This window comes from Camelina sativa, chromosome 12, assembly GCF_030686135.1.
Source record: "Camelina sativa cultivar CO46 ecotype springtype chromosome 12, ASM3068613v1".
Classification (NCBI taxonomy): domain Eukaryota; kingdom Viridiplantae; phylum Streptophyta; class Magnoliopsida; order Brassicales; family Brassicaceae; genus Camelina; species Camelina sativa.
Window position 1 is genome coordinate 6832426 of NC_141891.1, and position 25450 is coordinate 6857875.

Here is a 25450-nt window from a genome sequence, read left to right on the forward strand (position 1 = left end):
TTGAGAGATATTTTCATTGACATTTCTTCAATGCGGGCAGAAGATTCTGTATATCAATGAATCGCATTATAGTTTTATATAAACGTATCTTGTATTCTCCTTGAGTTGACTACTCTGCCTCCAAAGTCCAAATTTAAGTTACAATCTAAAAAGCTTTTGTAGTTAAAGAATCTCATTTGGGGTTTATAGCTAGGCTAGTGTACAGGTTTTAGTTATCTTACATAAAAATAGTGGTTAGTATTTTGCATAAAGAATGTATCAATTCTACATTAAATCTAAAAAGTTGTCTGTTTTCATAAATTTCCAATTACTTTTTCCTTCTCTTAAATGAGTTTTTTTCTTTGGGGTCAGTCATCAAACCAATTATGATATAATGTTGTGATTTGAAAGCATTAAAAGATATTTCCACATTCTACACTAAAGAACATCAACGTGTGATCCACCATTCCTTTGTATGAAAGGTTGGTAACATCATAACACCATCCCACAACGTTTCATGACATACACACACTTTTTAGAATGTCTGATGTCTCTATTGCTTTCACTTTCTTTGTTATTCCATATGATATCCGGAGAGATTACAAAAAAAAAAAAAATCATAGCTTGATTCTGAAATCTATTGACAGTTGTAATTCTTTTTATCGTGTACTCTTAGTCTTATAGTCTATACTAATCGTATAATTTGAAACTCGCTCCCTCACTAGTTAAAAGGAAAGGAAAAAGTGTTTGGGCCGAATGATGTGAAACTAGAAAAGAGGGCTTTCATTTTTAAAAAGCCCATATAAGTAGATCAATCCATTGAAATTATCGGAGGACCAATAAAAAATGACCAAGCGGTGGGTGGGAGAATGAAAAGTCACATCGTGTCCGTTAAACTTAAAACAAATCTAACGGTCAGAGTCATCGATCCATGCGGTGTGATTTCATTGGTCAACTGATACTTTCTTCCACCATTCCATTAATAATACTCATGGCGCGTTCCGCTGTAACGAAGTTTCTCAAGTACGCTTTGGTTCGTTACTCTTTTTTTTTTTTTTTTTTTTTTTTTTTTTTTTCTTCTTGAGCTGTAGAAATGGTGGGTAGGGGAAAAACACTAGGATCTGGTGCGGCGAAGAAGTCGACATCTCGTAGTAGCAAGGCTGGACTTCAATTCCCTGTGGGTCGTATCGCTCGATTCTTAAAGGCCGGGAAATACGCCGAGCGTGTTGGTGCCGGAGCTCCGGTCTATCTCGCCGCCGTTCTTGAATACCTCGCCGCTGAGGTAATCAAATCATTCTCATCTATTTCATCGCCGTTTCAATTTTTTTTTTTTTTTAAATTATTCCTTCTGATTTTGTCAATTGATTGCGAATTCGAAAATTCTGATTTAAGTTTCCTAGCAGATCTGTGTTGTTGTTGTTGTTAATTAAATCTATGCTTTTCAATTTTTGAAAAATGGTTACGAGCAATTGAGCTTTAGTGTGCGTTATTTTGTTTGAAGGTACTTGAGCTAGCTGGGAACGCAGCGAGAGACAACAAGAAGACACGTATAGTTCCACGACACATTCAGTTAGCTGTGAGGAACGACGAGGAACTAAGTAAACTACTTGGAGACGTGACTATTGCCAACGGAGGAGTTATGCCTAACATCCACAATCTCCTTCTCCCCAAGAAGTCTGGTCCTTCCAAGCCTACCGAGGAAGATTAGATAGTTCTATTACGACGAAAGACATGTAATATCTGGAAATTGGTTTATATCAGTTAATGCTTAGGACTGTTTAATTTTCTTCTTTTCATATTTGTTGTTGTTAGTTGTTACTCAGCTCAGCAATGGAAGCTCTGTGGTTTGTACTAGTTGTAAGGATAAATTGTTTCACTTTGTGTGAATATATTAAAAAAATGTGTTCTTAAAACAGAGGCTGAATATATATTACTGTAGCAACCGGTTTCATGACACATAAATGAAGTTACATTCTTTGGACAACTGGAGAAAGCTTTAGCTAACTATTATCCATTTAAGCTTCCGCAAGTCCATGATTAAATTGTAGCTACAAAAGCTCTTCAACTGGCCATGAGATTTTGATTAATTGATCTGCTAACAAGAGATTCCGAGAGAGTTCTTTAGTTTATTTCCATCAGCTGGTAAGAAACGAGGTTGAAGGGTTTCTCTTGTAGTGTTATCGTCCCAAATTAAGTTGTTCCACCAGTGTGTTTCCCCTCTTACTTCTTTGACTCTATGGGCGTTGTTTGACGTAATGGGTAGATTCATGAGACGATTGCATCTTATCACCTCCACATGTTCTAAGCTTACCCATGATTCTTCTTGGCTACATACTCTCCTCAGCCGCGGAAGATTCATCAGCTTTATGACACGCAGGGCAGGTACCACAGGTTCAGTGGAGGCTGGAACTTCTCCTGGAGAATAGTCAAATAGCTCCTCAAGCCTATCACAAAAACTAACATGTATCTCTAGTAGGTTGGGCAAGAAACAGATGAAGTTCCCTAATGAGAGAAGGCATTTGAGCCGGCTACATCTGCTGACCTCTAAATGTTTCAGTGTCTGAAATCTCAACCCCAGATGACCCACGAGCTCTCTAATGGTTTCTAGATTCACACGACGCAGATGAAGTTCTTCGAGGTTAGGTAAAAGATCCAGCTGCGCTACACATCCACCAGCAGGCCTTATACTTCCACCAAAACCTTCAACCGTTAGAGACCTCAAAACGTTGAAGCTATTTGTGCTATCAATTACCAAGTTCTCCAGCATCTCATTGAGACCCCAACAATGGTTCATCACTAGGGAGGTTGTATTTGCTAGCAACCACCCTATGAATGCCTCTGAAACATTGAGACTACTTATTGTTACTCTCCTCTTGTCATGTCTACTAGGTAAGGAGTTTGCTGTTGGGCCAATAAACAACTGGAATTTCTTCAACCTTTCTATCCAAGAATTGTATTCAGGGGAAAGAGGTGGAACACATACGACCCTGATGGAGAGAACCGATAAACGATGGAGACACGCAATCTCTTCAAGTGTTGCTTGACCTTCCTGAGTTTGTCCTTGAACGCCCCAGTGGAAATGACTAAGCGTCATGTCTAGAACCTCTAAACTTGATAACTGTGGGATGATTCCCGCTGGTATGCTTTCGAGGTGATGTGTTCGGGAGAGGTCAAGTAGTCTCAAGCTGTTCAAAGTTTCCAATCCTCTTGGCGAATCCCTAATAGGGGTGGCACAGAGATCCAGAACTTGAATTTTGGTAAGGCCTTCAAGGGAAGGAACTTCTTCAAGGTAGTAGCAGTCTTTCAAGATGAGAGACCGAAGCTCATGAAGCTTGCTGAGGGAGAGAGGTAATGATCTTATGCGTGTCCCACTTAGATTCAGAATCCGAAGTGCTGGAAAAGATGGCAAGAACCCTGCTGGTAATTCCTCAAGGTGAAAGTTTCCTTGTAACAGTAATGCCGAGAGTTCAACACACTCAACCACCTTATCCGGGAGCCGTTTAAGTTTATTGTTCATCAAAGAAACCCTTCGGATAGAAGGAACAAACTTCTCTTGTGGAAACTCTCGCAAGCCTATTCCAGACATGACAAGAGAATGACTATCATCTTGCGAGGAAGACATGACCCATATCGCAAAATCACGAACCACATCATGCATTTTAACTGTGTCATCACGAACACCCTCTTCTAGCAAGCAAGAGTCTTTCAGACTTTCAACCAAAGTAATTCCTTGATTCATTAAATACCCATGGTTTTGTGTTTCATCTATAAACCCTTCGGCAATCCAGCACCTTACAAGATCAGCTACTTCAATTGAGTAATCCTCTGGAAATAAGGCACAAAAGAGGAGGCAAGATTTCATCTTTGGCTCGAGCAAGTCGTAGCTCAATTTTAAAGGCTGGTAGATCTTTTCTTCAATACTCTTGACATAAGGCACCGAACTCTTGAGTTCCTTAAGGGCATGTTTCCACAGCTTGACCACCTTCTTCCCCCGCATAGCCATTCCAACTGTGATGATAGCCAAAGGCAACCCACCACATTCCCGAGAAACTTTTTTTGCGATGGGTCTAACACGTTCTGATCTGGTAACTTCTCCAGCGTTTTGACAAAACAATTCCCAGGCTTCTTCTTCACATAAGCAATCCACTCTGAAGTCAATATCCGTTTTTATACTCTGGCAAACCTCTAAAAATCTTGAAGTCAACACAATCTTTGAACAGATGTGTTCATCTGTTTTTGGAATCCCCAACTGGTCTAAATCAATGGGTTTCCAGACATCATCAAGAATGAGAAGAAAGCTACTTACTTTCTCAAGCCTTCCATAAATCCGTCTCGCTAGTTTCTCCTCGTTTTCACCCAATTTGATTTCTATATCCAACCTCTCGGCGATTTGCTTCTGGACCCTTCCCACTTCAAACTCTTTGGAAACTGTAGCCCATATCACCATACCAAAAGGCTGTGTAGCAGCCTCTTTCCATAGCTTATTGTTCAGTTCTCTGACTATTGTCGTTTTCCCGACTCCACCCATACCCCAAACACCAATCTTCTGAACCTTATCGCTCATTAAACAGCTTAGAATTTTGTCTAACATCTCTGATGCTATTGTTTGATCAGGAATCGAGGGTCCAAGAATTTTTTCAACTAGTTCAGATTTACCTTCCACAGAGAATATGTCGAGAAGCTCTACCCCTTGCTTTTCAAGTCTCCTGACTTTCTCAAGAATTACCACAAGTTTTTTGCTCAGCCTGCATTTTAAGAACGGAGCACATGAAACACGCTTTTCCTGCATTGAATTTGCTTCTGAGACAATCTCTTCCACATCTCTTAGCCATCTCCTCAGTTGCACATGCAAAGATTTCCCTTTGATTTCTAATGTTTTGAGGTCTTTATTCACTTTGTTCTGAACTTCCATAAGGCCATTGAGCGCATTTTTCAAAGCATTGATGTTTGTCTTGAACCGGATGGTATCAATGGCCCGAGAATAAGTTGACCTGCACAGACCACGCCCTATCTCAGCCAAGATAGTACCCAAGGTTGACCCCAGACAATCCATAAGAGAGAGTATCACAGTGAGATTAACAAAACAAGGAAGGAATTCAATTATTCAAGGAATGTCATAAAGTAATGATCAGAAATATCCTCAAGATAAAGTACTACGAGACAACATTGACTTTTCATGGTCGAACAAAACTTTAATGTAGCCAAAAAAACCAAAAATTTTATGTTGACATTTTATGTTCTCCATAAATAAATAACAAGATTTTTGATGTTGATGGTTTAAGATTCGTTCGGTCAATGATGAGTTGGCTCTTGAAGTTTCAAAGAACTTGCCTTGAAGACTCCATCTTTATTTTCAGCTACTAGTAAGTCTTCTGGTATATTCATTGAAACTTTCTACTTTGGTTTTTTCTTTAAGTTTTCATAACTCTGTTATGGTTAACTAATGGTTTTGACTAGGACATAATTCAATCGTCTTCCTTCAAAATATCTTGAGAAATCAGAAATCCCTTGTAACATGAAAATTAGACTAAAGTAAATTGATGGAGTAACAATCAAAGAATAAAGTACTTACAAGTAAGCAGGCTGGCACTTCATGAGTAGTTAATTTGTAGCCTACTCTCAACACCACTGCAGAGCTATGTAAATCTCTTATGCCCATTATAACTTCAAACATTTCCACAGCCATGAAGTATTTGTTTCAGCACTGGAGAGGCATTAGATCTCCTCCTTATTAGCACAAGTATCCCCAATACCATTGAACTGAATAATATCTTCAAGAAAGAAATATAGAAGCATCTTCCCTTTCATTCCCCTTTATGTCTAATAACTTCACCTAGAGTATGCAGCTCAGAAGCATGATAAGCACCATTCACTGTTTGGCAATTAAGCCGATATTCGCTAAAACATCCAACCAATACCAGCAAATAAGAGGATGACAGAAGGTTGAAATGTCTGCTTATGACCCAACCTTTGCCCTTTGGTCTCTTTACTTCGTTATATTTGATTAATTGATACACTTGAATGGAAGTATGCAAAACAGATAAAAGTATTCAAAACAGCTGATCATATGCATACAGTTGATGAACTCTCATGTGTTCCTTATGAACACTTACCACAAAAAAAATCCTACGAAAAAAACACTGTGCCATGATTTAGCTTTCAGGATAGAATAAGGTATCCAACTCTATAAGATCAAACAAGCAAAGATAGTGACAAGCTTGAGCTGATTAAAACTAAGGGGGGAAATGAAAACTGTTATCTCCACATTGATCCAATTGCGAGCAAAACGTATTATATGACTGACGTCAATATGAAAACCACTTGACACTCTACAACAGGAGGACAAACCAAAAAAAACATTCCATAATCTCCTTTCTCACACACCTAAAAATATTTATGCATTTTTAACGCTAAAAGGAGATTGGGGCAAATAATGCAGAAACAATACATAGCATTTGCCTCTGCAACTTTTCCTCTTTCAACGTTAAATACACGAAGAACACTGAAAGCAAAATCACCCAGAGAAGTAAACAACTCCTGTTCTAGATAACCATTACCATTGTTCATATCTATTGATTCTTATTTCATCAAACGTTCAATTAAAAGCAGAAAGATTACAGCTTTATGCAAACCCTTGGCCCAAAATCGATCAGAATTAAAGCTTCAAGACATAGATTTGAAAAAAATACTGATTGAAAAGTCGCGAATTTGAGCTGATTTCGATGCGATCTCCTAGAACAGCCTATTCAATATACCTTAAGTATTTACCTACACGGCTACTGGCTACACTACACATCACTATCGTACTCTAGAAAACAAAGAGAAAACGCTAAAGGCAAATCTTTTGTAAAAGCGAATTTTACAAAAAGGAAACTTAAAAGCGCCAAATTTTGAGTTTTACAAAGAAATCTCAATTTCTGAGTAACAGAGTCCACCACCCCACCTCAATACCTCATGGGGACCCTTTTCTAGAAGACTCTTTAACACTTAATTTTTTTGGTTCCTTTGGGTTTTCACATGAAACTCTGATAAACACGGCGAGCGTCGGAGATAGAAACGATATTTTTTTTGTGTATAGACAAATTTAGCCCATACCATTGGGTGCATGAACATGAATAGCCCGATGTAAAAAAAGGGTAAATTAGAAAATACACTTTTGTAAAAAGAAAAGAATACATCGTCTGAAAATGCCAAGTTGCCGACGATTTACTGTTTTACCGACACATGCTGTTACCTTTTTTTCCCAAAAAGCCTCTACTACTGTAGTTAAAAGTAAGTCTTCTTTTTATAAGCTGATGAAAATAGTTCACATTTATGATTTTAATCTTTGAAACTAACCGATATAACTTATGAGAATATGTTATACTATATGCTATAATTAGGGCTGGGCAAAATAACCGATAACCAAATAACCGACCGAAACCGAACCGAAAAAAACCAAACCGAACCGAACCGAAATTCTTCAAATACCCGAATGGTTAGTAAAAATCTATATCTAAACTAACTGAAACCGAACCGAACCGAACCGACAATTAAATGGTTAACCGAAATATCCGAAAACCTAGAAGATATCAAATATTATATACTTAATATTATGCAAAACTATAAAATAAACTTAAAATATAAATTATTTCTAGATTCAAAACAATTAAATATTTTAAATAATCAATATATGTAAATGTTATTATTTTGAATTTACAAAGTTAAATACTATTTTGTAAAATTGAATCCATATTTTTCCCTTTTTTGTATTTTTGTTATTGTATATTTGGTTAATTTTGGTTATATTCGGTTAGTTTTGGTTATATTTGGTTTATTTGGTTAATGTTAATATAATTTATGTTAGTTATGGTTATTTATTTAAATAACCAAACCGAAACCGAACCGAAAGAAACCGAACCGAACCGAACCGAAATTTCAAAAATATCCAAATGGTTACTATATTACTATATCCAAAATAACCGAAACCGAATACAACCGAACCGAAACCGAATGGTTAACCGAATGCCCAAGCCTAGCTATAATTATGGCAAAGACTCAAAGTGCACTTCTTGTTGTAGATACTAGATATTATTAGATAACATAAGTTACATAACTTTTCAACTTTTTTGACAAAACAAAAAAAAAAACATTTAACTTTTCAACTACTACGTGGAATAAAATCTAGCTATGTAGATCTTTCCATACAATGAAATTAATGTTAGAAGGATCGTTAATTTCTTCTAGTCGTCGGCGTCGCCTACACAAGTTGTGTAAATGAGTTAGGTGCAGTAAATATTCACTCACATCTGAATTTCAAGATTTTTTTGGTCGCAACTGAATTTCAAGATACAAATATGGGAACTGTTGATATTGTTTGCTTTAGAAAATTTGAATTAATTTAAAAACTATCAAAACATTTTCAAATGGTTTGACTTTATCCGAGTTATTCGAAGAGATGGTTTTACACAAATAAATACAGTTTCAGTAACGTAAATGAAAATTATATAAACTATCAAAATTGCATTGATTTTTAAAAATAAAATTATTTTTTTGACGAAAAAAGGTCAATAAACAAAGCAACGGATGTGATAGCATTAGCTCGGCGTATTCAGATCTAATCAACGGCCCTACACTACTACACTCATCTCTCTCTGAACAAAAACAATACTAGAAAATTAGAAGTAGGTGGTAGTAGCGAGCGACGGGAGAACAGAACGGAGACACCGAGACATATCCCAACTTCTACGCTAAACCCACCAGATCATACATAATAATAATACACTTAAGTTAAGAAGGTCTTCTTCTTTTCTCACAAAAATGAATGAAATTGCCACTCACTACGCTAGATTCTTTTCAAACGAAAGTTTGAATCTTTATGTTTTTTTTTTTTTGCTTTACTGTTTGTTGTTGTTTAGCTCAAATCACTGCTTAATTATTTTCTCTTTGTAACAACTTTACTGTTCAAATTGAAAAAAAACCATTCATTCACGGGTTTCAATCGTTTTCAAGTTTATAAAAAATTAATATTAAAGATCTCTGAGAAGAAGAAAATATATTTTTAAAAAAATCCCTTTTTGCAGGTTTTATGCTTTTAATTGGCGTGAAAGAGACAAATCCCTGAGTGAAGAAGAAGAGTAAACTTTAGGTACGAGAAGAATTTTTTTTATCAGCTCATCTCTCTCTCTCTCTGGATGGTTGGAGAGATGACGAACAGTGGAAGAATCCGACCATCTTTCCCGGTGAAAGATCTGACTAGTAATGAAGGATCTGAATATGGTCCTGTTGAGTTTACTAGAGAAGATGTTGAAGCTCTTCTTCATGAGCGAATCAAGTACAAGAGCAAGTACAACTACAAGGTCTCTCTTCCTTTTTCTTTAATCTTGATGTTTTCTTTTTTTGGGTTGTTCTCTGAAATCGAGATCTCTCAGTTCATGCAAATGGGTTTTGTTGTTTTAGTCTCGTGATTATTATTGAAGTTGCTAAATCTGAATTCGTTTACTTTTGGATGCTGGGTTTTGTTTTTTTCTTTGTCTTTGCAGGAGAGATGTGAGAATACGATGGACTATGTAAAAAGGCTTAGGCTTTGCATTAGATGGTTTCAAGAACTCGAGTTAGATTACGCTTTTGAGCAAGAGAAGTTGAAGAATGCTATGGAGATGAACGAGAAGCATTGTGCTGATTTGGGTTAGTTTTTTTTTACAGATTTGGATCCACCTGTTAGGGATTTTAAAAATAGTTGCTTCTTCTTATGAACATATATTGATTGTATGCACTTGTTTGCAGAGGTTAATTTGAAAGTAAAGGAAGAGGAGCTGAATCTTGTAATCGATGAACTGAGGAAGAACTTTGCCTCTGTTCAAGTGCAGCTTGCCAAAGAGCAAACAGAGAAATTGGTAAGAAAACTGCTAGGTCCAATTATAATAAGTAAGTTAGCTTTGTCTAGTTCATCATTCTCTGTGGTTTTCTGAACTTGGTATTGTTTTGCTTAAGGCTGCGAATGAATCTCTTGGAAAAGAGAGAGAAGCAAGACTTGCTGTTGAAAGTTTGCAAGCTGCCCTCACTGACGAGCTAGCAAAAACTCAAGGAGACCTTCAAACAGCTAACCAAAGGGTGAGAAACTCTAGAAAGATCTGAAAGGGATATGATAAGTTGATTGACATTGAGTGTTTTTTCTGATTTTTATATTTCTTGTTTCAGATTCAAGCTGTCAATGACATGTACAAACTCTTGCAAGAGTATAACTCGAGCTTGCAGCTGTACAATAGCAAACTCCAAGGTGATCTCGATGAAGCTCATGAAAATATAAAGCGAGGAGAGAAAGAACGGACTGGCATTGTAGAAAGTATTGGTAACATGAAGGGTCAGTTTAAAGCACTGCAGGATCAACTTGCTGCCTCTAAGGTGATTTAATTCTGCGTTTGTTCGATCAATGAGAGTAGACCTTTTTTTAAATAAATCAGGGTATGACCTGTGTCTTGTTTTTTAGGTGTCTCAAGATGATGTCATGAAGCAAAAAGACGAATTGGTGAATGAAATTGTAAGTCTCAAGGTTGAGATTCAACAGGTCAAAGATGATCGTGACCGCCATATAACGGAAATTGAATATCTGCAAGCCGAAGCAACCAAGCAAAACGACTTAAAAGACACCATTAATGAGCTTGAGGTTTATTTCATTGTTGATGCACTACTGTATCTACTTCTTAAAAAAACTAAATGGAGATTATTGTTTCTTAAGTTGGTGTAATCTTTTTTTATCCAGAGTAAGTGATCTGTTCAAAATAAGGAGATAGAAGTGCTGCAGGATCAATTAGTAGCCTCTGAGAGGAAACTGCAGGTCTCATCGCATTCTTGAGTTGTTCATATAGAGATAAAAATGTATATGAAGATCTCTAAATTCTTGTTGCATGTTTGTTTATTATGAATAGGTGGCTGACTTGTCTACTTTTGAGAAAATGAACGAGTTTGAAGAGCAAAAGGAAAGCATTATGGAGCTGAAAGGTCGCTTAGAAGAAGCAGAACTTAAACTCATCGAGGGAGAGAAACTACGAAAGAAGTTGCACAATACCATACAGGTTAAAACTTCTCATCTGGTGTTTCATTCCCTTGTACTATCTTGAGCAAGCTTGGCCCATTCTGAAACATTAAATGTTGCAGGAGTTGAAGGGAAACATCCGCGTATTCTGCAGGGTTAGACCTCTATTATCAGGAGAGAATTCTAGTGAGGAGGCCAAAACTATATCCTACCCTACATCTCTAGAAGCACTTGGTCGGGGCATTGACTTGCTGCAAAATGGTATGAACATGTCTTCTGAAAAAAATTTGTTCTTCAGGGAAAAAAAGAAAGAGACTCATTTGTTGTTTGCTTTGGCCAGCGCAAACGCATTGTTTCACATTTGATAAGGTTTTTGTACCAAGCGCATCACAAGAAGATGTTTTTGTAGAGATTTCTCAACTTGTTCAGAGTGCCCTTGATGGTTACAAGGTACTTATCTGCTTAAGCTTCGTTTAACTCCCTGTTTGCTTATTTCTTCTATTAACCGATTCCTCAAAATTTACACTATTTTGCTAAAACTGTGTAACTGGTCGATGAAAGCAAGTGAATGATGAATCAGTCGATAAAATCTGCTATTACACATATTTCAGGTTTGCATTTTCGCATATGGACAGACGGGATCTGGAAAAACTTATACAATGATGGGTAGGCCAGGAATCCCGGAGGAAAAAGGACTGATTCCTCGATGTTTGGAGCAAATATTTCAAACCAGGCAGTCTCTTCGATCACAGGGTTGGAAGTATGAGTTGCAGGTAACAAAACCTCCTGGAGACTTATAGATGGATGATGTAACGTTCATAGTATTATTATTGATTGGTTTATATATGATAGGTGTCTATGTTGGAAATATACAATGAAACAATTCGGGATCTCTTGTCAACAAACAAGGAAGCTGTGAAAGCAGACAGTGGCGTTTCTCCTCAGAAATATGCAATCAAACATGATGCTAGTGGGAACACACATGTTGTAGAACTTACTGTTGTAGATGTTCGAAGCTCGAAGCAAGTTTCTTTCCTCTTGGACCATGCAGCTCGAAACAGGCAAGTATTTGTTTTGAAGATTGACAATGAGTTGAGAAATTGAAAGTTGCTAATGAATCATACTGTCTTGAATTGTGTTTTTCAGGTCAGTAGGGAAGACAGCTATGAACGAGCAGTCATCTAGAAGCCATTTCGTTTTCACATTAAAGATCTCTGGATATAATGAGGTAAAATCGCGTTTCTTACCGCACCTACAACATTTGATAGTCTGATGTTTTCATCTAAACCAACCCTGAGTTTTTTAAATTGTTTTGTTTCTTACAGAGCACAGAGCAACATGTGCAAGGTGTCTTGAACCTGATTGATCTTGCGGGTAGTGAGCGTTTATCAAAGAGCGGATCAACCGGTGATAGATTGAAAGAAACTCAAGTAATGTCCTGCGAAATTAGATGAGCACACAATTTTTAGAGACTTATAAAAAGATTTCTTAGGCTTAATGTGTTTCTTTTCTTCTTAGGCAATCAACAAAAGCTTATCGTCTCTAGGCGATGTCATATTCGCCTTAGCGAAGAAAGAAGATCACGTACCTTTCAGAAACTCAAAGCTCACGTATCTTCTTCAGGTAAGCATTTTAAAATCTATCATTTGAACAAACCTAAAAAAGATTCTGTGTTGTGATGGAAACTTTGTGGACATTCTATGATCAGCCCTGTTTAGGAGGCGACTCGAAGACGCTAATGTTTGTGAACATCACACCGGAACCTTCCTCAACCGGTGAGTCTCTGTGCTCGCTCAGATTTGCAGCAAGAGTGAATGCTTGTGAGATTGGAACAGCACACCGTCATGTAAACGCCAAACCGTTGGATTATCGCTTAAGCCTTGGATGAGAATTTCTCCTCGGCTCGAAGCCAAAACAAATAAAGTTATGTTTATACCCAAATGTGGTTACTACTTGATGTTGGTGCTAATTCTGTATATAGCTTGTATTAGGCTATTAGCCTTAAGTGTCTGTTAACTTCTACTCTTCTCTTGGATCAGCAGGATTTGTGTGTTGAAAAAAATCAGAATGTTCTGAGAGATCTCGATTAGACAGTCAGAGAGCTTAGATAATCAAACTAGTGTTTACTTTACATTTCAAAATTTTCGGTATAATTGGTGAAAAGAATAGAACGAAAGCTTAACAAAATAAATTCTAGTATTATCGTCACCTTAGAACTTTGACAACAAAAAAATTACGTAGTAGTACAGATGAAGTTCGATTTAGCTATAGGCAATCGACCAACTAGCACCATCATTTCACTTTTTTTTATTTACTAATAATTGTATTTATTTTATCTTCTTTTTCGAATCATTCATGTTTTTTCTTTTCTTTTCTGAACGTCATCACTTTTTTAGAGAGCAGCAAGAGTAACGAATGAAAAACAGAAAACAAACCTCTCATTTATTACGGAGCAGAGCTAAACAAACCTCATGAACATCCTAAAGCTTACATATTTTCTCATAAAACACGCGATAACGGCGTAGTGTTAACACAAAATCAACAGCCACACTCATGATCATCGTGCTATATACACTCTGAAGGTTTTGTTTGGAATTTAGTAGTAAGAAGGGCCTGAAGGGATCTGGAAGGGGCAAACATCAACTTGCGGGATGCGGCAAACGTTAGGCAAGTGCTTGGCTGTCTGGTAAACTTGCCTAGCTTGGCTTTGTCTCTGCTGTCCTTGTCCCTGACCCTGGATGCTAACCGATCTGGCCGCTTGCTGCAAGGTGGGGCAAACGCAAGCTGGGTCTTCCTGGCGAAGCTCGTTGCAGCACTGCTCGAGTACCTGCTGGCGTCTTTGTGGGTTCTCCATGTCTTCTTCCCAATCGTACTCGTCACCACCACGGCCTTGCCTCATTTGCCTGCGCATCAATTCCTGGCAAGCTCTTAGGTGCTGTGATTGCTGGAACTCCCTCTGACATCTCTGTCTTGGGCCCATGGGGTTCGTGGCGTCTTCATCGAACTCGACGACGGTGCGGTAGATGGAAGCGTTAGTGAGGAGGAAGCAGACAGCGAGAGTTGCGCAGACGAGGAAGAGCTTGTTTGCCATTTTCTTGCTAGTTTGTGTATGTGTTTTTCTTGTTTTTGGTTTGAGTGAAGAGTGAAGTGGAGGGGTGGTCGGTATTTATAGATGAGGAAGGAGATTTGCATGGCGATCACGTGTAAGAACGCATGCGCATGTTAGTTGGTGTGCGAGAGAGCTAGAGAGAAGCTATATAAGATTGTTTGTCGTGATTAGGTACGTGTTGGAAACTCAAATACGGAGGGGTGACAAGTTTCCGCGTCTACAAGCAGTGCAACCATGCATGTGTGATGTGTAACTCATGTTCTGACATTATGTCAATTATGTTTGAAGTGAAGGTTAAAACTGTTAAATCAAACCCATTCTTAATTCCGTTTTCAGTAATGAAAGTGTTGGTGGTAGTCAGTAGTCACGGTACATTACTCCATTGTATCATGCTATTAAAACGATGCTTCAATTCGACAGCAAACAAAAAAACCACTCTAAACCAAACCGAAATCTACCACATTGTAACCGAAACAAAGCTAAGTTTGGTTCAAATAGTCAACTCGTAAAGAAATATTAGACAAAGTTTAGAAGTGGTTGATCCGAATGACACTTAAAAAATAATAAATGCTTTTGTTTCCAAAGTATACGTAGAGGTCTAGATAGATAAATTAACCAATACAAATAAAGTAAAAAATTAGAGAAAAAACCAAATAATTATTATTTGTGGTAAGCTATCTTTTATTAGAGTTCTTCCAACTAAAAGTGATACTTTTGTAAAAATATTAAAGGTTTCTGTCTAGTGTCTACATTACTCTCTATTTTAGATGACGAGTGAAAAACTTTTTCAAATCACTCCCGCGACGTAACAATTAATTTTTTACTTTTTTTATGTTATCACTTCTTTTTTAGTAGATTTAATTTGTCTGATTACATTTACTAATAAAATAGAAATTAATTAGATACAGTTTTTTAATCTATATGTCTTTTGTCAATTACTTTGACAGAAAAGTTAACATCAATATAGTGAACCAATGATAGCCGCATCATTTCATGAATCGTTGCCATACGCCCACAAGGCCACAACTATTTGCCGCTAGCGCTGGCCTAGCCATCAGCACAACAACATGTCAACATGCACATCCACTGATCCACATATATCATCACAAGCAGATTGAAGATATGTTCACAGCAAAATTGTAATTTTGAAATTGTACATACCGTTTATTATTCTTTTTCCTTCGTAAGAAATTTAAATCTACTTATCATAGATCGGCTTACTAGCTAGATTGAAGACCAGTTACTAATGGACTATATATAAGAAGAAAGGCAACATGAGTAAGCAGTTGCATATAAAATAAAGTAAGTAGATGTTTTGACAAAAAAAAAAAAAGTAAGTAGATGCAGGGGTACTTCAGTTACATGATGCGATCGCCAGAGGAATTGGGAATGAGCTTTTGCCATATTCTAAATGGATAAGAGCTATCGTTCGGCGTTAATGGGTTCTCGCCAGATTGAATTATTATTGTTCGATCCTACTTACGTTGGAAGTTGATAATTTTTTTTTAAGACATAATTGCTTATAATGGATGATTTTTATTACTGTGCCTGAAGTCATATCATGAGCAGTATGAGTTATCTATGTTCATTCTCGTTCATAAGACAAATGTTTTCTATTTTTTTGGTGATGTTCAATACACTATCTTTTTTCTTGTTTAGACTAGTGTTCAACTTATTCCTTTTTCTTAATTGTACTTAAGCCGAGATTTATTGTTTCGTATATCGCTATCATCTTTTAGAGAGCAGCAAGAGAGTAAGAGTAACAAATATAAAACAGAAACCTCTCTTTTATTACGGTATGTAGTGCTAATTATATTAGCCGCAAACATTAACTTACATATTTGTAAAAAACACACACGATGATTGTGTATATAGTATTAACATACATTAGTCGTCACACTCATAATCATCGTGCTAGGTTTCAAATTTAGTAGTAAGGGGAGGCCCTGAAGGGGCAAACACCAACTTGTGGGATGTTGCAAATGTTAGGCAAGCGCTTAGCGGTCTGGAGAATTTGGCTGGCTTGGTAAGGTCCTTGCTGTCCCTGGAGTCTAACAGCTCTAGCTGCCTGTTTCAAGGTGGGGCAAACGCACTCTGGGTCTTGCTGTTGGAGCTCGTTGCAGCACTGTTGGAGTACGGGGTCTCTCCGCTGTGGGTTCTCGATGTCGTCTTGGAAATCAAACTCATCATCGAGGGCGGGACCGCTACCACGGCCTTGCCTAGATTGCTGGCGCATCCAGCTCTGGCAAGCTCTTAGGTGTTGTTGTTGCTGAAACTCCCTCTGGCATTTCTGTTGTGGGCGGAATTGGCGGTTAGTGGCGTCATCTTCGTCGAACTCGACGACGGTGCGGTAGATGGAAGCGTTGGTGAGGAGGAAGCAGAGGGCGAGAGTTGCAGAAACGAGGAAGAGCTTGTTTGCCATTTGCTATTTTTGTGTATGGTCTATTGTTTCGGTTTGAGTGAAGAGTGTGGTGAAAGGTTCGTTTACATTTATAGGTGAGAAAGGAGATTTGCATGGCAATCACGTGTAAGAATGCATGCATGCATTAGTTTGTGCGGTCGAGAGAGATTCTCTTGCGTTGTTGTCGGGATTAGGTGTTGGAAAAGAGTGACAAGTGACGAACAACACCAGTCCTAGGCTCCTAGCTCTGTGTCTGCATGATTTGTACGATTGTATCTCATGTTCTGACATGACACTATATGAACGATTTTTAAAAAGAAGGTAAAAAATTTCTTAACATAAAAACCCTTTTGTTAAGTTGGTTTCAATCGAATGTGATGAGAGTCAATCTTTTTTGGTGGGACTGCTCTTAAAAATATATAGTCTGGAAGCTTAATTAATTGAAATATAGAAATTATACTAATAAAAAGTAGGAGCTATAAGCTCCTAAAAGCGTCCATATACGGTTTTAAGTAGGAGCTATAAGCTCTTAAAGGCGTCCACATAGGATTTTAAACCACCAATAGGGATAAGACATGTCACTCGTTAACATTTTTAAAAATCTCTTGAATTTTCAATATTAATGGGGGGTTATTGGATGTATGATTTTGATGGATTTGGAAATCCAAACAAAAATCATGTGTTATTCAATCATTGATTTTAAAATACTTATCAAAATCATGTGTTATTGGTTCCATGATTTACAAATACTTTTTAAAATCCTCTGTTATTCATTTAATGATTTGTTTTTGGATTTCAAAATCCACATTATGTTTTATATGGATTTGAATGGATTTGATAGTGTAAAATAGAATGATTGAAATCCAAGGATAAAACATGTTATTTCAAAATCCATCTGTTTTGATTTCTAAAATTTACAATTCCATATGGATTTAGAAATCATCTCTCCAATAACACCCCCTAAGAATTATTTTAAACAACCTATAAGGATTTGACATGTCATTCATTAACATTTTTTAAATTTCCAGAAATTTTAGAAAAAGGAAATTTTTTAAATTTATAGAAATCTTTTAGACATTGGTTCATAACCAGTATAAATAAATATTAATATGCTTCCAACAGCGAATGAGCAGGAAAACTTGATTTATCAGGCGTCTAAGTTAAAAAAGTTTTATTCGTTTGATCCGATTTTTTATTTGATCAAACTAAAACTTAACAAAGTTTCAAAGAAATATTATAATATTGAAAATTTTTAAAAGTTTATATAAATATTGAAACTTTTAAAAGTTCTTAGCTTTTAAAAAGTTTTTAAAATAGTTTAAAATATTATAAATATTGAACTTCTTAAAAGGTTTAAATATTATATTTTGAAACCTTTTAAAACTTCAAAATCTTATGATCTTTAAATTTTAAAAATTTATTAGCTTATAAAAGGTTTCTAAAAAATTATAATCAAACTAAAACTTAACAAAGTTTCAAAGAAATATTATAATATTGAAATTTTTTAAAAGTTTATATAAATATTGAAACTTTAAAAAGTTCTTAGCTTTTAAAAAGTTTTTAAAATAGTTTAAAATATTATAAATATTGAACTTTTTAAAAGGTTCAAATATTATATTTTGAAACCTTTTAAAACTTCAAAATCTTATGATCTTTAAATTTTAAAAATTTATTAGCTTATAAAAGGTTTCTAAAAAATTATAATTTATAAATTTTAAAAGTTTAAAATATTATAAATATTTAAACTTTTAAAAGGTTCAAATATTAAAAATATTTAAAGTTCATAGAATGTTTGAAAATATTACAATTACTTAACCTCCATAGAAATTTTAAAATATTATATCTATACTAATAAAAAGTTGAAGCTATAAACTCCTAAAGGTGTTAAAACAACCAATAAGAATTAGATATTTCACTAATTAAGATTTTTGGAAATATAGTAGTAATCTATATTATTAAGAATTTTTAGAAAAAAAATTAAAATTTATAGAAATAATAGAAATATGATATGATAGTCTTGAAGTAAATTTTTTATTTTTAAGTCTAAGAAAGAAGGATTAACGTCGCAAGACTTTGAGTTGATGTTATTTGAGTTTAAAGAAGAAGGATCGACGAAAAGCACAAATATTATTTTAACTATACATGTGTTCATATTAGTTTCTCTGCGAGTAAAGATTTTGGTTTGAGAAGTTTCAGTACATGTGGATCTTAAACGAATAAGTATATGGATGAAATTATCAATAATTGGATGCATGTGTTGACTATGCTGGTCTTTATGAATTGCACAAATTTTATGAGAATATGAAAGATTTTGGCCTTAGAGTTTGATGGGTTAACAAGTTGTATGGTAGTCTAAAAAAAATATTTTTCAGTGAAAGAATGGGAAAAAGTTGACGAAGAAGAAGAAGAAAAAGAAGAAAAAGAAGAAGAGTATAACAAAGAACAAGATAAAAGTAACGATGATAATTACCATAAAATTTGACAATGAAAATGACAAGAAAGAATATGAAAAATAAGAAAACATTGAATAAAAAACAAGAAAACATAGGTAGTAGCGATCAATTAAATATGAAAACGAGATAAATTCAAGATTACAAAATTATTTCGTTTTTCTGGTGGTCAAAGAAATGGTTTAGGATATGTGAGGTCATCAGTTTGATTCGCCTTGCATGGACGTCGAGTTAAATTCATGATTTTTTTTATCTGATTTGAATGTATAATACAACTCATTTTTATATTTTTAAAAATTGTGTATCTGAAATTTAAATTTTTATTTAATACAAATATAATTTATTTTTGTAAGATAATATTTCATTACTGTCATCAATCACATACTCCCTGCATTTCATAATATAAGATGTTTTAGAGAAGATTTTTTTATTTCATAATATAAGATGTTTTCAAGTTTCTATGCTAGTTTTAGATTAGTTTAATATATTTTATTATACAGTTTTATTTATGATGGGTTGAACTTTTTTAAAGTGGTCATTTCTTATATTTTGAAACTGAGTGAGTATATATATTTTTCATCAAAATGTATCAAATAAACCCAAAATATATCAAATAAATCCACGCATAGCGTGGATTCAAAACCTAGTATATATAAAACGACTCAGTATAGACTATATAGTTACCACGAACAACCTATGAATGTAATCATTTTAAAATGTAAATGGGAGTATATGTTAAAAATATGTATGAATTGTTAAATATCATAATCAATAACAATAATTGACATTAGACGATTTTTTTTGACATTTTAACTGAACTACGTAAATATGCCATTGAAGAAAGATTATTAATTCCAAATGATAAATGCCCCAACGACTATTCTATTAAACTTTACCTAAATATTTTATCAAATAACCCCTAAATATTGACCCGTAAATAATACAAACTAGGTAACAACCCGCACTATGTGCGGGAAAAATCTATGCAGATAAAATTAGTGTTATGAGTAAAGTTATTTTCGAAGATCAACAATTTGTTTGTGTAAAAACGAAATATATAACCCATGAGAATATGTTTAGATCAAACTACTATGTATCAACTAAATATATAATCTGCTCTTTCTTCAGTCTATGCAAGACTTTTTTTTTGTTTATTTTTTTTTGTGTAAGAATATGTTTCTCCCGTGGAATATTATACCTATGGTATTAAATAAGTCAATTGCCTATAATAACGATTATTGTGATAATTTTATTTTGAAAAATTTAAATATGTGAATAGTAATCAGTTTTTTTAATAGGTGAATAAATACGGGTTTTGAAAATGTTTTAGATCTAATAATGTTATAATAATTATATATCTTACAAAAATGATTAAAATATATTTTAAAAGTAAAATGTTTGAGTTTTTTTAATTAATTGAAAAAGAAGATTCCTTAATTATTCAATAGCAATTATGTGTAAATATCCATAAAAATGAGAGCAATAAATTCATTGGTGTCTCGAGCTCTCTAGCGACGACACATCAGCATTTTTTTGAGAATGCTTCTCTATATAATATATAGGGGATAAAAGAATATTATCGGAAGAAATTAGTCGTCTTAAACTAATCAGTTAACAAATTACAGTTTAAGAAATAAAACAGAATATGCATTCATGTACGTTGTAAGCGGAGGTATCAAAATGCGTAAAAACTCATGAGTTGTAATCAAATCATCCGAGTTTACAATATTTTACGATGTCTGAATCCGAGTGTTCAAATCGTATGTCTTGGCTATATCAAATCTAGCATTTTACTATGTTTTTCATCTCAAAGAGTTAGAAATGTGAATAATTCATAAATAGAAATAATACAAACCCAATCGATATCACTAAAAAAACAGAGTATATACTAACTTCCTAACCACGTTTAGCTTAAACCAAAAAATAGCTTCGCAAAACCAAACGAATGGCTCTTTCTGAAATCTTCATCAAACCGGATCTTAACCAGAACCAATTGTGATCACAGAACAACATCTACAAGTCTTTATAAGCCTTTGTTATCACTGTTTATTTGATAAATAACGTTATACACTATCGACCAATGACCACAAAGGCTATATAATTGCATCACTCTTTTTCCTCAAACGTTAGCGACTATTGGTCAAACAAGTCATGTAACGTAATTTCTCATTTTTGTTTTTCGCTTTCATGTTATGTAAAATTCCTTTTTGACTTGACTCTTCCACTTGATGGCGTGCAATTTCTTGAGGCCGACAGTAAATTAACACGTACCTGGTGGCGCGGTGTGGTAATAGGACTTAGGCTGTAAATTCACATATGCATGATGTTTCATTCTCGTAGCGGCAACACTCTTGCAAACAAATTATTCACCCTTGAGAGTAGTCAGCGTCTAGCCCTAATTTTTAACTATTATGTGCGCGACTCAGTCACTGACTGCTAAAAAAAAGAAAAGTTAACTAACATATTGAGTTCATGCAAAAATGTTCTTTAATTATATTATGATAAATGTTTAATACTGAGTTGATAAGATGACAACTATAACTAGTTGAAGTTTTGCCGTCTTCAATGAAAACACACCGTCTCTACTTAGTCTTGCAAATTTATATATATCCTCCATGCATGTCTCGGTTGTGGGAAACGTATATTTAATTAATTATTACAGTCATAGTGCAATTTTAATGGTGTTTGGCTCCATGTATGAGTTCGATTGATCAAGCAACCCGCAAATGTGATTGGGATATTTGCTTGAGAGCTAATATCCTAGACCACCTATACAGAGCATATGCCAGTTGATATATATATAAACAAAACTTTTATTTATTGAGGAGTAGCGCTAATTACATTAGCCTCAAACATCCTAAAGTTACAGTTTCATAAAGCAGACGATGAAGTGTGATGTTAACATGTATCAACAACCACACTCATACGCTAGAGGGTTTTGTTTCGAATCTAGTAGTAAGGAGAGGAAGGGATGGTCTGGAAGGGGCAAACGCCAACTTGCGGGATTCTGCAAACGTTAGGCAAGTGCTTAGCTGTCTGGTAAATTTTCCTAGCTTGGAATGGTCCGTGCTGTCCCTGGAGTCTAACCGACTGGGCCGCTTGTCTCAAGGTGGGGCAAACGCAAACTGGGTCTTCCTGGCGAAGCTCGTTGCAGCACTGCTGGAGTATCTGCTGGGGTCTCTGTGGGTTCTCCATGTCGTCTTCCAAATCAAACTCGTCATCACCACGGCCTCCTTGCCTCATTTGCCTGCGCATCAATTGCTGGCAAGCTCTTAGGTGCTGTGATTGCTGGAACTCCCTCTGGCATCTCTGGCTTGGACCCATGGGGTTGGTGGCGTCTTCATCGAACTCAACGACGGTGCGGTAGATGGAAGCGTTGGTGAGGAGGAAGCAGAGGGCGAGAGTTGCGCCAACGAGGAAGAGCTTGTTTGCCATTTGCTATTTGTGTATGGTTTCTTGTTTTGGTTTGAGTGAAGAGTGTAGTGAAAGGTTGGTTTGTATTTATAGGTGAGAAAGTAGATTTGCATGGCAATCACGTGTAAGAATGCATGTATGTGCGAGAGAGTGAAGCGCTTAGGTTGTTGTCGAGATTAGGTGTTGGAGTGACAAGTGACGAACAACACCAGCCCTCCGCGTCTGCATGCTATATGTGATCTGTAGCTCAAGTTCTGACATGACATCTTATGAACGATATAGAACAAGCAAGGTTAATAAAAGAAGAAAAAGCCTTGTGTTGTAATTTGATTCCATTATAGTAAGATGATAAAGTCAATCTTTTGGTATGGTATATTAAAACTGGAATCAGTAGAATTACGTTTTAGCTAGGTACTATGTTCATCTGAAATGTAGATATTAAAAAAAAAAAAGATTTCACACAACCCATTGAATAATGTTAATAAATTAATTAGATATATAAATCACAGGCTCGATAATATGAAAAAGTGGCAAAAATGACTTCAAACAAACTGAAAATTGTAATTCTAGCATATATTTATGAAATTTTACTAAAGTGTATGTGTGTATTCAGTTGATGTGCATATATCACATTGTGTTTAATTTGTAACCATGCGAGTGTCTAGCTAGTAATTAAAGTATCGGGGCATGATGTCAATTCGAATTCTTTAATTAACTTCTATTTAATGCCACATTTTACGTCAATTAGCTCACTCGGCCGGTGAACGTGCAATCGACCGAAGATGAACCAGGCTTCAACCCGGATTATCCCTCATAACAAAAAAGTAACATGCGATTGTCCTCAATAAATTAAATAGGTACCAATCGCACTATGTGCGGGATAAATCAATTTAAATAAAATATTATGAGTAAAATTATTATTTGAGATTTGAGATTTATTTTGTGTAAAACAAAATAAGTTTTTTTTTGTTTATTCAAATTTACGTTTACTTTCGGTAAAATACGTTTTATCCGTGAAATATTTGAACTTGGAAAAGAATTTTAAGATGGTGTAGAAATTTTTGATTTGTTTTTGTGTTTCTAAAAATCAAATTCACATATTTTACACATTATCATCTACATCACTATACCATTAAATAGATAAAAAATACTTTTTAGATTAATCGATTTAATTTAAACAAATCATAAGTTTAAAAATGCAATGAGAAAAATGTATAAAAATGGTAAATAAATAAATATTTTTTTATTGTTTGTGAAATATTATTTATTTCTAATAATTAAATATGTTATAAATTTGATAATTAAATACATTTCTGGATTTAATTGTTGATTAAATTTTTTATTTTAAAAACTTATAGAAAATAACATTGTCTTATATATGTCAATGATATATATGTAAATAATGATGAGATGAGAGGAGAGGATTATAGATTTTTTTTTTTTTAATAAATACAATGGCAGGGAGTTGTAAATAAGTAGATGTTTTGAGAATTATTTGATAAAAAGTGTTCTGAACTCTGTAACGCTGACACATCAGCTTTTTTCTCAAGTGTGCTTCTCTATTAATATATAGGAGATAATCTTAAATCAATTTTCAAATATTATTCACGAATTTAATGATTGAATCTGAAAACTCTATTTATAGTATAGCCGATAATGGCATGTCATCATTTATAGAAAAAATAGCACTGTATGCTATTCTCATATGGACTTTCAATCTCAATTCAAAAATTGTACCTGATTTCTTGTATGCAATTTTTTTTTTCAGTTGTATCATTTACATGATCCCTTTTACAAAAAAAAAAAATTAAAAAATGATACACCACTTCCAGTTCCAGATGGTGCTTTTAGGCACACATCAATAATTCTTAGGTATACCATTCGCTAAATAAGCAAGAAATATCAAACTGCCAAATAATTAATTCCGTGTTCTCTAATTAGCACTTAAGGTATCAGTTACAATTTAACACATTACATCTCTCATCTCTGAAATAAGAGTCTATATATGATCTTTCCGAGGAGCAATAGCCAGTAGTAGATAGTTATCCCTATCGATCTTTCTCGTTCATTAAACTGATGCTTTTTATTTGACTTTGCAAATAGATTCATTGTGTTTTATTTAATTGTCATCGCTTTAGAGAAGAGCAAAAGTAACAAACCAAAAACATAAACAAACCTCACATTTATTACGTAGTAGCGCTAATTACATTAGCCTGAAACATCCTAATGCTTACAGTTTTCATAAAAACACACGATGACGTGTGGTGTTAACATGTACCAACAACCACACGATCATACGCTCGAAGGTTTTGTTTGGAATTTAGTAGTAAGAAGGGCCAGAAGGGATCTGGAAGGGGCAAACATCAACTTGCTGGATGCGGCAAACGTTAGGCAAGTGCTTGGCTGTCTGGTAAATTTGCCTAGCTTGGCTTTGTCTCTGCTGTCCCTGTCCCTGACCCTGGATGCTAACCGATCTGGCCGCTTGCTGCAAGGTGGGGCAAACGCAAGCTGGGTCTTCCTGGCGAAGCTCGTTGCAGCACTGCTCGAGTACCTGCTGGCGTCTTTGTGGGTTCTCCATGTCTTCTTCCCAATCGTACTCGTCACCACCACGGCCGCCTTGCCTCGCTTGCCTGCGCATCAATTCCTGGCAAGCTCTTAGGTGCTGTGATTGCTGGAACTCCCTCTGACATCTCTGTCTTGGGCCCATGGGGTTGGTGGTCTCTTCATCGAACTCGACGACGGTGCGGTAGATGGAAGCGTTAGTGAGGAGGAAGCAGAGGGCGAGAGTTGCGCAGACGAGGAAGAGCTTGTTTGCCATTTTCTTGCTAGTTTATGTATGTGTTTTTCTTGATTTTGGTTTGAGTGAAGAGTGAAGTGGAGGGGTGCTCGGTATTTATAGATGAGGAAGGAGATTTGCATGGCGATCACGTGTAAGAATGCATGCACATGTTAGTTGGTGTGCGAGAGAGCTAGAGAGAAGCTATATATAAGATTGTTGTCTTGATTAGGTACGTGTTGGAAACTCAAATACGGAGGGGTGACAAGTTTCCGCGTCTACAAGCAGTGCAACCATGCATATGTAT

The 25450-nt window shown here is 35.4% G+C and overlaps 6 protein-coding genes and 1 pseudogene across 12 annotated transcripts; 2 read left to right on the forward strand and 5 right to left on the reverse strand.

Moving 5' to 3' along the window:
- The first annotated feature begins 963 nt into the window (after positions 1–963).
- On the forward strand, positions 964–1892 carry LOC104730665 (putative histone H2A.3). The gene is made up of 2 exons (XM_010449863.3): positions 964–1261; positions 1481–1892. Exons 1-2 carry the CDS (start codon positions 1073–1075, stop codon positions 1685–1687), a joined length of 396 nt encoding a protein of 131 aa, XP_010448165.1. The 5' UTR covers positions 964–1072; the 3' UTR covers positions 1688–1892.
- On the reverse strand, positions 1884–7065 carry LOC104730666 (disease resistance protein At4g27190-like). 6 transcript variants are annotated; one of them, XM_087479299.1, is made up of 4 exons: positions 5954–6983; positions 5813–5851; positions 5552–5683; positions 1884–4970 (listed from the first exon to the last, which is right to left on the reverse strand). In XM_087479299.1, exons 3-4 carry the CDS (start codon positions 5572–5574, stop codon positions 2075–2077), a joined length of 2919 nt encoding a protein of 972 aa, XP_087335425.1. In that variant the 5' UTR covers positions 5575–5683; positions 5813–5851; positions 5954–6983; the 3' UTR covers positions 1884–2074. The 6 variants fall into 6 exon arrangements, with proteins under 6 accessions (XP_087335425.1, XP_087335427.1, XP_087335424.1 ...); XM_087479301.1 differs by having other exon boundaries at positions 1884–4986; positions 5954–6569; XM_087479298.1 differs by having other exon boundaries at positions 5552–5851; positions 5954–7053.
- Positions 7066–8562: 1497 nt separating this feature from the next.
- Positions 8563–13071, forward strand: LOC104730667 (kinesin-like protein KIN-14M; annotated as a pseudogene). The gene is made up of 17 exons (XR_015575048.1): positions 8563–8756; positions 9042–9317; positions 9501–9645; positions 9745–9854; positions 9952–10071; positions 10159–10362; positions 10448–10624; positions 10721–10795; positions 10887–11033; positions 11116–11254; positions 11334–11443; positions 11605–11766; positions 11846–12054; positions 12140–12221; positions 12319–12423; positions 12512–12616; positions 12702–13071. The product of XR_015575048.1 is annotated as a kinesin-like protein KIN-14M (transcript).
- A 338-nt stretch (positions 13072–13409) lies between these two features.
- LOC104730670 (2S seed storage protein 4) lies at positions 13410–14120 on the reverse strand. Its single transcript, NM_001404997.1, is given in 1 exon segment — positions 13410–14120. A coding segment is annotated over 1 exon segment (495 nt). The 5' UTR covers positions 14085–14120; the 3' UTR covers positions 13410–13589.
- Positions 14121–15862: 1742 nt separating this feature from the next.
- LOC104730671 (2S seed storage protein 2) lies at positions 15863–16555 on the reverse strand. The gene is given in 1 exon segment (NM_001404998.1): positions 15863–16555. A coding segment is annotated over 1 exon segment (495 nt). The 5' UTR covers positions 16525–16555; the 3' UTR covers positions 15863–16029.
- Positions 16556–21748: 5193 nt separating this feature from the next.
- Positions 21749–22415, reverse strand: LOC104730672 (2S seed storage protein 2). Its single transcript, NM_001405000.1, has one exon. It carries the CDS (start codon positions 22386–22388, stop codon positions 21903–21905), a length of 486 nt encoding a protein of 161 aa, NP_001391929.1. The 5' UTR covers positions 22389–22415; the 3' UTR covers positions 21749–21902.
- Positions 22416–24534: 2119 nt separating this feature from the next.
- Positions 24535–25221, reverse strand: LOC104730673 (2S seed storage protein 4-like). The gene has a single exon (NM_001404999.1). It carries the CDS (start codon positions 25183–25185, stop codon positions 24688–24690), a length of 498 nt encoding a protein of 165 aa, NP_001391928.1. The 5' UTR covers positions 25186–25221; the 3' UTR covers positions 24535–24687.
- Between the last annotated feature and the right edge of the window lie 229 nt (positions 25222–25450).